This window comes from Gigantopelta aegis, chromosome 9, assembly GCF_016097555.1.
Source record: "Gigantopelta aegis isolate Gae_Host chromosome 9, Gae_host_genome, whole genome shotgun sequence".
Taxonomy (NCBI): domain Eukaryota; kingdom Metazoa; phylum Mollusca; class Gastropoda; order Neomphalida; family Peltospiridae; genus Gigantopelta; species Gigantopelta aegis.
This window is the reverse complement of record NC_054707.1, coordinates 39,801,566-39,814,909: the sequence shown is the minus strand read 5'-3', so window position 1 is coordinate 39,814,909 and position 13,344 is coordinate 39,801,566. Positions and strand designations below refer to the sequence as shown.

Below are 13,344 nucleotides of genomic sequence, written 5' to 3'. Positions count from 1 at the left end.
TTAGTTTCACGATCTACAGTATTTCCCATTAATCAATACACAATAATGGCACCTATTTGGAGAGAGTGTTCATTTACATGTCAAAATATGATATTTTCATTTTACGACTTAATGAAAACAATATACAATAACTATAAGGACAAAATATTATTAACATCCATATACATGCGTATTTGCCATTAATTAAGCACAATGTACAATAAAGGCTTTGATGGTCAACAATGGATCTGGAGAATTCCGAACTACTGTAGATTTTGTCAGCTGCTTAAATTATATTTGTTTATTAAGGGAAGTGATAGGATATAAAAAATACTGTTAAAGCCAGAATTTCAAGTATATATTTCTAAAAGGTATTTAACAATTTAAAACAAATCTTCCATCTTGATGTCGTTATCATAGTTTGCCATTCTATATGCAGTTACTAATATACATGTAGTTCACAGAAAATACATTATTCTCCAATATAACTTTCATAAGATGAATGTGTTTCTGTCATTCTGTGTTACAAAAGATCAATGTATTTTAAAACTATGGCAACAGTCCTGTTTGTTGTATGAAGACAGATGGCGATAACCACTGTAGTTGCACATGTTTTATTTTGCATTAGTAAATGATGTTATACCTGGTCATAGGGCCTCGGAAGATGGCTGCAACTAGGGTGGGGGGTACTTATTAAATTCATATTGTGCATATTGTGGTCCCCCATTTTCAGAGTTAGGGTGCCAGTGCCAGTGCTCCCCCCTTCCCCCCTCCATTTCCAATGCCTATGCCAGTAATATGGTGAGGTGAGATTGTAAGTTTATTAAAACTGCAGTTTTGTTTGTAGTTAATAATGTTATAATATGCTGAGGCAAGATTGTGAGTGTATTTACATTTTGCATTAGTAAATGATCTTATAATATGGTGAGGTGAAACTGAGAGTTTATTAAAAATTTAATTATGTATTCCCAGTGTTGGTGAGCCTTATAAAGGAAGAATACTGTAAGGTGATGATTCGGGGATCCCCAACCCCGACACAACCTATTTTCTGGGAATAATAAAGAATTTGAAAAAAAAAGGAATGTAATTGTGTATGTATTTTGCATTAATAAATAATGTTACAGGCAAGATAGCAGCTATAATATCCACACACATTGTATGTTCCATCAACAAATTAATGTAATATTAAGAAGCAGAAACACCTTGAGGACCACTTGTTAGATTTATGTGTTACGAATTTAATATGATGGTAATTATATCACTAAATAGTTAACATTAAAGTATTGATACTGGAGAGTGGATAGAGCAGTTGAATACCACATAAACAACCAGTCTAAGTACTATTGCCTCTAGTTTTTTTCAAAGGAATTGCTTCGACTAACAAATTCTTATTTTCGATGTTGAAACTACAGTAATTTTGCACAAAAACAAAAATCAGCTACAGTAATTTTGCACAAAAACAAAAATCAGCTAATATATATCTGAAAATAAAGCTTATTATAAGTATATATTTGTTCAAAATGTTTTTTGGATAACTAATGACCAATTATGTCAAAATATTTACAAAAACAAGCATGCTGACTATACAAAAACATAAACATTTTCTAATTACTGTTTTAAATGTTTAACTATTTTAACTGTTGATATGACCTGAAATATATTCAAAAAATGCATTCAAATACACAAAAAAAAAAAAAATACAGACACACACACATATATATGTACATATGTTCACGCACACATACAAACATACACATGCACATTAAAACACACTTATTTTAAATTTAAATCTAATAAAAATGCTTTAAATTTTCACTGGTACACATGTTGAAAAACTTTGTAACATATGTTCTTATTGGTATACACAGTGACAAACTTTGTAAGGGATATTCTCATTGGTACACAGTGATAAACTTTGTAACAGATATTCCCACTGGTAGACCCATTGACAAACTTTGTAAGGGATATTCTCATTGGTACAAAGTTATAAACTTTGTAAGAGATATTCTCATTGGTACACACTGTGATAAACTTTGTAACAAATATTCTCATTGGTAGTGATAGGTAGACTTACCCAGTGTCTGAAGACTGAAGTAAACAATGCTTGATAGAAGAACACAGCGAATGATGTCTTTGTCCTGAGACTCTAAAGTGTTCCAGTATAGTAAAGACAAGCCTAAAAAACAATAAAACAATTTCTTACACACCCATTGGTGAGAATATCATTCGTTATTTATGATAACACATAGTTGTTAACACATGTACTTGTGTTAACAATTTCAAGACATACGACTGGCTGCTCCTAGGTGATGACCAGGTCACCAATGCCATATATCCAATGAAAAACAACATGAGGGAAATAGATTACACTTTGACGTATAGTTAACCTGACATTCATGTGTCTGTGATGCATAAGTTGGCTACAAGTGCAAAGGGTTGTAAATATCTTTTAGTAAAAACAATATGTTAAAATTTGCTTAAAGCCTGGTTTTTGAGGATATGTAAGAAATAGAATAATACATTCATGTCCATTAAATACCATTTATTTCAAAACTCGTTTTTTAAAAACGTATCAAACTCACTATCGCTCGTTAGATACATTTTAAAACAACTTGTGAGATAAATGGTATCTAAAGGCCACTCGTGTATTATTCTCTATCTAGTTCTTTCAATGTGACTACCCGGTACTACTGATATAAAATATAATATTACCCACACACACACAAACACAAACACACACACGCCTGCTTTTAAACTATACTCGTGTAGATTTTCCAAGAAAATCTACCAGAATCTGCCAGAATATACATTTCAGAGGTGTGTATACTTTGGCAATTCCCACAACCTACCAGTTGGTTATTAATATAGTTGCAATATTTTGTTCACAAAAGCTAGCTTTAACAGTTACTTGTAATCTGTTTTCCACAAGGAATAAAATAAAAATGTTTCATTTAATGACACACTCAACACATTTTTATTTACAATTATATGGCATCAGACATATAATATGGCTAAGAATCTCAGAGATAATGAGAGAAGAAACTCACTGCCATGGGCTACTTTTTTTTCCCCTTCTTTTTTTATAAATAGCAGCAAGGATCTTCTGTATGCATCATCCCACAGACAAAATAGGACAGGAGCTTGCGTACTAATTAATAGCTGGGTATAAAATCTGACACAGTAGTCCATATTGGTGTACTTGGTGGCTATGCATGTAGGTTGATACAATTTGTGTTAAATCATTCTTCCAGTGCCGGAAATTTATATTCTCTTTGGTACACAAAGTGACAGATTTACCCACATACATATATACAGTTTTATATTAGTATTATTGAAAGGAGTGACTGTTGAGTACTCACTGAGCAAAGCAGCACCGTACAGTCTGACAGGCAGCGTTAAGTATTTTCCTTCCTCCGTCTCAAAGGTAATGTCAAACAGGTGAGCTGGAAATATCAACGCCTGCCAAAAAGCAAACAAATATATATTATACAGTGCTGTCAAGTCTCACACATTCGATGTGAGACTTGTGCATTTGAACGTCGTGTCACACTCTCACACCAGTACATGATTTTCTCACGCATTTTAAACATTATAGCAAAAAACCCAAAACATATATATTTTTTTGTTGTTCATTCGATCTTGATGACGGACAACAAACAAGCCTGTGACTGCTGGCCGGCCCGGTTAAGCATTGTAAGGCATTAAAATCATATAATAGGTGTCCACGTTGTTTATTGGTCAAAATCTCAAACCTTGACCAATTGTCAGCACACTTATTTCCCGCGCCGGTTTATTCGGATTCACGATGTCGGACAAAATCTCACTCCTTGTGAAAGTTCAAACTTGAGAGTTCTGATTATATAGGTCTATATACAACAAATCAAGCCCTATGCTGCCAGGTATGTGTAAACTAGCAAAGTAGACTTGTTTAACCAATAACTAATTAAGAAATACCGGTAAGTGTAAAACAAATATATACAGCCCTGTTTAAAGAAAATTGCAATTTATTCATCAGTCAAACAAATTTTTTTACATCCAAAACAGACTTTTTAAGATGTATATTAATATGTTTTAACACCATTTACACTGGTGACAGTAACTACAATGGACTAAATTAATTTGTAATATGAGGTTCCCCAGACCATATGGATCTTAATAATAAAAGAAAGAAGGAAATGTTTTATTTAACGACGCACTCAACACATTTTATTTACAGTTATGGTTAAGGACCATACAGATATTGAGAAAGGAAACCTGCTGTCGCCACTTCATGGGCTACTCTTTTCGATTAGCAGCAAGGGGTCTTTTATATGCACCCATCCCACAGACAAGGTAGTACATACCATGGCCCGATGGGTCCACCAACAGGGATCGATCCTAGACCAACCGCACATCGAGCGAGTGCCTTACCACTGGGCTATATCCCACCCCCTTAACAAAAACGTCCATTCCTTCAATAGGATAATAAACAGGAACAAACTCTCATCACATGTATTTGCTTTGGTGTATTTGTATAATCATGGGGCACATTTACCATTCAAAACTGAAGATCCTAATTACAGTTTAAAAACCATCAGAGTCAAAATAAAGAAAAAACAGTTTAAAAACCCCCACAAAAAGTGTATTAAAATAGTGGACATGTTTCAAGGGAAGTAACTCACCCAAAGGGCTATAACTGTGAACATAATTGCCAGTAGAAGCTGCCATATTCTCAGACCATATGGTAGTTTGATGTACAACTGGTCACTATGGCCAAGTATTTGGCTCAACTGGAAATAAAAAAGTAAACATAAATAAACATCAGTGATTTATAACAAAATATATGATGATCATTAGTAATACTAAATATCGCTAGGTATATGTAATGAAATTTTACCAACAAAGGAAACATTATAGCATCAGGCACAGCGGAGCGGGGGTGGGGGTGGGGGGGGGCACCTGGGGGCTGAATCAAAATTAATATTGGTAGTAAATCTCAAGACAGAGATGAATTTTACTTGTAGAATGCAGGAAATTGCATTTAAGAACATCTAGTTTTCAAAATTTTATGGGGAAGTATATCCCTGAACCCCTAGAAACTTTGCTTTGCTCCCTCAATCTGAGTCAGTCCCCCCAATGTCTACTTGCTTTCACCGTGCTTGAGCAAAATACTTTTTGCCCAGTACATACTTTTGGGCTTTTAATTCAGATTGATCATTTGTGTCTTGTTTCATTAGTGATTGTATGTATGTGTAGGTTTGACAGTCTGTTAAAATAAAAAACAACAACAAAACAAAAACAACAACAAACAAACAAACAACAACAACAGCATTCCTACAGCAGCTGCTACAACCAAGAATGTGCTACTAAAAAAAAACCCCAATATAGTTCAAGGTCAAAAATGTAGCACGGAGAATTGAAAACTTTGTCAATCTCCATGGCATTAACAATTGCTGTGGGCAATTGCAGGTGTATACAGTAAATGTTGGTTTCCATAAAATCGGTAACATGTCACCAACCCACACAGATCTACGCAGACCAAAGAAGGTTTTCATGGGAACACTGCCACAAATGGTCTGCATCAGAGCCAGTTTATCCGAGTAGCACATGTAGCATGTATTACAGGCCCCACACTTCAGAGGCTCCATGGTGATGTGTACATTTATTTTTCCCAGATCCTTTTTTCCTCTCTCCACAAGGGGGTTGCAAAATATATATCCTGGGAAGGGGACCCCACTGTTATTTGTGCTACAGGTCCCACGGATCCTTAAACTGGCTCTTTTCTGCATTGGACCTGTCTGATACAGACGGATTTTATGCAATCCAAGCTTTGAAAAGTTAATGTGGCAAATATTTACGTCACTGATAATTCACTTTGGTCTTTAGGGGATAAAAATACGTGTTTATCCTAGACTGGACAAAAGAAACACTTCCCCATCACTACTTTACACTGACTATAATTAAGACATGCAGTACAGGAACTTACAATAAATGTAGAATTAAAATACATGTACACATGTGTAGTACAATCACTGAAAATCGGTCCATTAGCTTAAATAATAATGGAGACAAGTGTTAAATTCCTAAAAAAAGAATTAGTCTTTGTCTCGAACATTCCCCATTACAGAGTAAATGCGAAATTTAATTGTCTTTTAAATATTTTATAGGGCTGGTCTACAGAAAACAAATGAGGTTTTTTCTATGTCAAATTAAAAAAAACAAAAAAACAGGATGGAACACTTTTCTAGCTGATTAACAGATTGAGGATGGTTTTGTGTCCCGTCTCAGTATGCTAAAGGGTGTATACTACCAAATCAAATCCCATAGACAACAATAGTAACATATGTGGCTAAAACTCCTACCTGCAGCCTATCAATCGACATAAACACCATGGATATAAATACTACCACTCCTCACTCTTAAAGTGAATCAGAAAAAACTCTGGGGTCAAGCTGCTCATTTCTGAGATAATGGGTAGCTTCTATGACTACCTTAGTTCCGCACAAATTTCGACACGATGGTACTAGATGAAATAAAATTGCTTTTTTTTTTACCAAGATGAAACTTGTTTTGTTTTTTTACAACCAACACACTCACATTTATCACCAATCACAGGACTTGTGGTGTTTACTTCCCTATCAAAATTTGGGTGCACCTCGAACTTTGATCCAGCCAGAAGTTATTTGGTTTAGTACTACCTAAAGCTAGCTAGCTAACTATAGAGACTGTTCAGAGTTTGAGTTTACAAGTTATTTTCTGACTAACAGAGGTTTTTTTAACAATGAAATAAGAATTGTTTGTCTTTTTTTAATTTACAGTCACAAATTGAATAAAATTGTGAAACATTAGGATGATCAACTCAAATTAGTATGTACAGACAGTGAAATTCTAGACAAGACAAATGTATTTAATATGTAATTTCAGTCGTATAATAGCTCTGTTAGTCAGAAATGGTTTCCTGTGGCACCAATTATACAGTATAGTGTATAACTCTGGAAGAATTGCTGGAAGGTTGCATTGTACCAAAGTAGAAAATTCCATGACAAAGTTCAAGGTGCATCATAAAATATTTACGGAGTAAAAGCAGCTGCACCTCTGATTGGTAGTATTATGTGATAGTGAATATTTGTGCAAATACTATTATCCATTGGCAATGAATAAATACACTTTTATTTATTATACAGTTGTTATGCAGTAAACTCTAAAGGTGGAATGCAGTGCAAGGTACACTCATAATGAAAATGTGATTATCAGCAAAAATGAAGGTTGCTAATAAAAACATTAGTCAAATCCCTTAAATGGTATGTGACACACACACCCTTACACACACATTGGCATCATTTACTCTCTGATACATGTATGTTTTTTATCATTATATCAGTTTTATTAGGAAACATTAACATTATTGGCAATAGGAATTGATTTGATACACTGGAACCTAAATGCCTTGCGTGAGGAGATTTTATAAATCATAATCCAATGTACCAAAGCTAATGATACACATTTATCACTAATGTGATTTATGAGAGGAAAATGGCACCAACTAATGGCTTAATATGATCCCAGAGAAAACAAGGCTACATTTGTAACCACATGTTTTAAATGTCATGGGGGTTTTGGGGAGTTGATTTTTACAATTGAAACTGCCTAAACCAGATGCTGTCCATTCTGCATTTCAGATACAAGTTTGTTTTGTTTCACACAACCACTAGAGCACATTGATTTATTAATCATCAGTTGTTGGATGTCAAACATTTGGTAATTTCGATGTATTTTTCCATTAGTAGCAAGGGATCTTTTATATGCACCATTCCACAGACAGGATAGCAAATACCACAGCCTTTGATATACCAGTCATGGTGCATTGGCTGGAACGAGAAATAGCCCAAAGGGCCCACCAACAGGGATCGATCTTAGACTGACCCTGCATCAAGTGAGCACTTTACCACTGGGCTACGTCCCGCCCCCTGGATTTCAGATGCAAATTTAAGAAGAAAAGAATGGTTTATGCAGTTATTAGCTTTGTTTGTTTACTTTTTGAACAATGATGGCAGTTCCCTGGTAATTAGGACACCAAAGTGAAATGAAATAATTGTGCTTATTTAAATGTTAATAGACAATAAACCACCCCTTCTGTAATACATAGTTGTATGCAGCTTGATCAATTGGATTATTATTAGTGTTTTATCAGACCTATCGTAATATTTAATCCTAAATAGCATCCATTTACTTAGAAAAAAAGTTAGTTTGTTTTGTTTAACGACACCACTATTACAAATTGATTTATAAATTGCTATTGGATGTCAAACATTTGGTAATTCCAACATATAGTTTTAGAGAGGAAACCCGCTACATTTTTCCATTAGTAGCAAGGTATATTTTATATGCATGATCCCACAGACTAGACAGCTTATACCATGGCCTTTGATATACCAGTCAGGCATAAGGCGAGCACTTTACCAGTGGGTTACTTCCCACCCAATTATTAAAGAAGGTAAGAAAAGCAGATCTGAATCATAAATAATTGTGGTTGGATTATATACCATATACTATATTCTTGAAAATGTCTCAGAGTATACTATGAAATACTAGTTACATTACAACTACATGTATTAGTAGTTTCAGACAAATCCCAAAACTATTACATTTCAGAACTATAACTGGGGGAAACAGAGGGTAATAGATTTGAAGAAATGTAAGGAAATGTTTTTATTTAACAATGCACTCAACACATTTTAATTATGGTTATATGGCGTCAGACATATGGTTAAGGACCACACAGATATTGAGGGAGAAAGAAGAAGTTTGTTTTGTTTAACGACACCACTAGAGCACATCGATTTTTTATCTTATCATCGGCTATTGGACGTCAAACATATGGTCATTCTGACACTGCTACTCTTTTACGACAGGCAGCAAGGGATCTTTTATTTGCGCTTCCCACAGGCAGGATAGCACAAACCATGGCCTTTGTTGAACCAGTTATGGATCACTTGTCGGTGCAAGTGGTTTACACCTACCCATTGAGCCTTGCGGAACACTCACTCAGGGTTTGGTGTCGGTATCTGGATTAAAAATCACATGCCTCGACTGGGATCTGAATCCAGTACCTACCAGCCTGTAGACCAATGGCCTAACCATGACGCCACTGAGGCCGGTTTGAGGGAGGAAACCTTCTGTCGCCACTTCATTGACTACTCTTTTTGATTAGCAGCAAAGGATCTTTTATATGCACCATCCCATAAACAGGATAGCACATACCATGGCCTTTGATAAACCAGTCGTGGTGCACTGGTTGGAGCGAGAAATAGCCTAATGGGCCCACTGACAGGGATCGATACCAAACCAACTGCACATCAAGCGAGCACTTTACCACTGGGCTACATCTTGCCTCTAGATTTGACAAGAAAAGTAGTTTTTAATCATAAATGATTATGGACAGGAATATAATTGGAGATATATAGAAGGCACCACAAATGTCTAAAAATTGCTCTTAAGTGGATGTGAAATGTAATCCTCCATAAACAACTATCAACTATTCTAAGATGGCTAACATTACAGATTATAGATTTGAAGAATTAAATAGTAAAATAAGACAAGAAAAGTAGTTTGCAATCATAAATGATTATGGACAGGAATATAATTGGAGATATATAAAAAGGCACAACAACAAATGTCTAAAAATTGCTCTTAAGTGGATGTGAAATGGTATCTACCATAAACAACCTTTAACAATTAATTGCAGAATGTCATGAATAAATGACTAGTAATTACTGAAATAAATCTTTGAATGTTAGTACATTTGGTTGTTAGAGAGGTCACTTACTGTTATTAAACAATCATCAGAAGCACTTCCTTTCCAGCGAAACACATTTAAATGTCCTTGCTCCTGAAGGAAGTGAATATCAGATGCCTCTTGTTAAGCCATTAATGACTTGCTTAAAGGGTGTTCAGAGGAAATGCTCAATTGGTTTATATACATGATTTGGTTGTTAAAGGGTCACTGTGTGTTACATCAAATGAGTTCAGTGGTAATCAGTATGCGAATAACAAATAACAATGATAATGATGTCAAGTGAATGTTGATTGATCTTCGTAGAATATAGTATCTGGTTTGTGCATGAAATACATTTATCTGAAACTGGTGATGGTGATGGTCATCATGATTGGGATGATGATGACGATGATGATGATGATGATGATGATGATGAGGGTGGTGATGATGATGACAACATTGATGACAATTATGATTTCTGTTGTTATTCTTTATTACGGGTGAGATGTAGCCCAATGGTAAAGCATTCACTTAATACGCGGTTGGTTTAGGATCAATTCCTGTCGGTGGACCCTTTAGGCTATTTCTTGTTTCAGCCAGTTCACCACGACTGGTACATCAAAGGCTGTGGTATGTGCTATCCTGTCTGTGGGATGGTGCATATAAAAAAGTAAAGTTTGTTTTATTTAACGACGCCGCTAGAGCACATTGATTTTTTATCTTATCATCGGCTATTGGACGTCAAACATATGGTCATTCTGACACTGTTTTTAGAGGAAACCCGCTGTCGCCACATAGGCTACTCTTTTTATGACAGGCAGCAAGGGATCTTTTATTTGCGCTTCCCACAGGCAGGATAGCACAAACCATGGCCTTTGTTGAACCAGTTATGGATCACTGGTCGGTGCAAGTGGTTTACACCTACCCATTGAGCCTAGCGGAGCACTCACTCAGGGTTTGGAGTCGGTATCTCGATTAAAAATCCCATGCCTCGACTGGGATCCGAACCCAGTACCTACCAGCCTGTAGACCAATGGCCTGCCATGATTCCACCGAGGCCGGTGGTGGTGCATATAAAATACCCCTTGCTACTAATGGAAAAATGTAGCTGCTTTCATCTATAAGATTATATGTCAAGATTACCAAATGTTTGACATCCAATAGCAAATGATTAATAAATTAATGTGCTCTCGTGCTGTGGTTAAACAAAATAAACTTTAACTTTATTCTTAATTACATTATTAAAATATTTTTGGAATGAATTTTTTTTTTTTTACATCTAAATACAATACAAATATTACCTATATATAACAGTTCTGTTCTTGGCAAAATACTTTGACCAAAATGGAATACCTGTTCAAGAAGCTTTGTGGAATAGTTATAATACTGTATAATAGTGAATGCAGCTGATGCCCGTGTACATATATATGTTAAGTTGTTTAGCTAACAGTATCGATTTGAAAAGATGTTTGTTGGTTTCTAGATTGAGTTATTCCCCGAATAGAAATAAAACCGATCCCAACACTACCACAGTAATCTGTGCCTTCATTTAATTACTTACAGCTGAAATCTGAACACTACATAACGCCTACACGATGACACCATGTGTGTGTTACATGTACAAGACTGGCTGAAACAGCCAGGGTGGCCGGAAAAATGAAAGTTAAAGTTTGTTTTGTTTACCGACGCCACTAGAGCACATTGATTTATTAATCATAGGCTACTGGATGTCAAACTTTTGGTAATTCTGACTTGTAGTCATCAGAGGAAACCCACTACATTTTTCCCAATGCAGCAAGGGATCTTTTATATGCACTTTCCCACAGACAGGAAAGCACATACCATGGCCTTTGACCATTTACGCTGCACTGGTTGGAACGAGAAAAACTGCAATCAGTTGAATGGATCCACCGAGGTGATTTGATCCTGCAATGCGAGCACTCAACCCACTGAGCTACATCCCGCCCCAGTAAACATAAGGGCATGTGGGATGTGTGTGTGTGTGTGTTGGAGGGATGGGGGAGGGTTGAGTCTGAGCTGAAGTTAAGTGAGCATATTACATAAAACTGGCACTTTGGATCACACCTACCATACTACTACTACCTGTATTGATTTCATTTCTTTTTAACTTTTTTTTTTGTCATAATTTTATCCAGTTACGGTTCAAGCACATTGTTCTGGACAGACAGCTAGCAGAGTTATAGTAGTTAGTGAGACAGAAATCGGTGTAGTGGCCACACACTACCCACTGTGAATCCAGTATCTACCAGCCTTAAGTCTGATGGCTTAACCACTATACCACTAAAGCCAGTCTTAAGTCTGATGGCTTAACCACTATACCACTAAAGCCAGTCTTAAGTCTGATGGCTTAACCACTATACAAACTAAAGCCAGTCTTAAGTCTGATGGCTTAACCACTATACCAATACCACTAAAGCCAGTCTTAAGTCTGATGGCTTAACCACTATACCACTAAAGCCAGTGAATGTTCTAACACATACACAGCTTCTAGTTCTTAGCAAAAGCAAGTAAATCTGCTACTGTCAAATAGGCTACTCCTATTAAATAAAAAGCAGCAAGGGATCTTTTATTTGCACTTTACCACAGGCAGGACAGTACTTACCACTGCCTTAGATGTGTATTATTTCATAAAATCAAAGAATACCATGTTACAAGTTATTATAAATGCTTAAACAACAATGAGAATTCCACAGAATTAAATGTCCCATCTACCATAAAAATGTTTCATGCAGGGCATTGTGATGAACATCCATAGGTGCAATTATAAACCAAATTTCATTGACCTAGGACTTACAGTTGGTGAGAAACTGATCTAAACATAAAACTTTAAAATTAATCTTTAATGCAAAAGTTGACGCCATCACCACCACTGCTGCCACCACCACTACCGCCACCGCCACTACGCTGCTGGAAAAGTATTGCAACTTTAACCATGTACTGACGTAATAATTCAACAGACCCGCTTGTTTTACCTTCCTTTCTCGTTGAAAACATCACTCTGTGATTGATACCTCTATACATAATTATATTTGTATCTTGGGTCGGCGAAACACTCCCACTATAATGACCAAATATCCGAGAGTGTCACACAAAAAGCCGGGATTGCTACACCCTGTACTTGTAGATGTGAACACGTTACATGACTTGGCCTTGCTAATGATGGCTCTCGGGGCGACATCACTCTAAGATAATTGTTAAAAACTCACCTTGGATCGATGGACGTCGCCATCGTCAGTCTCTCCAACTCCAAGTAATTTCCGCGTTTTCAAGCGACTGTGAAGATCACCACTACTGTGCTTCCTGAAGAAAAATAAAAAAAGAAAAGAAAATGAATTAAATACAATAACATTTTACAGTTCAGTCATTTTAAGGTATTTTTATGCTTATAATCTAATTAGGATTCAGGCAGCCTGACTGGGTAGGCCCGTAGGCATGATATCTGGAGAGGAGGGCATAATCTCTAGTGGGGAGAAGTAGAGTCTTTAATGGTGAAGGCAGAAGCCTGCTTTTTTATCTTTATTTGTAGAGTAGGAAAAAACTTACATTTTTATCATTAAGTGGAGGGGTGGCACAGTGCCTCTCCCCCCCCC

General features: G+C 36.1%; 1 protein-coding gene across 2 annotated transcripts in view; it reads right to left on the bottom strand.

The window, feature by feature from the left end:
* The window catches only part of LOC121380660, a 520,238-nt gene that overhangs the window by 21,558 nt on the left and 485,336 nt on the right, over positions 1-13,344 (bottom strand). For both annotated transcript variants that reach the window (XM_041509591.1, XM_041509592.1), the window contains exons 4-7: positions 12,961-13,054; positions 4,641-4,748; positions 3,339-3,438; positions 2,054-2,155 (exon numbers count right to left, since the gene is read on the bottom strand). In XM_041509591.1, coding sequence (XP_041365525.1) covers positions 2,054-2,155; positions 3,339-3,438; positions 4,641-4,748; positions 12,961-13,054 — 404 coding nt within the window. The remainder of the gene's footprint in view (positions 1-2,053; positions 2,156-3,338; positions 3,439-4,640; positions 4,749-12,960; positions 13,055-13,344) is intronic.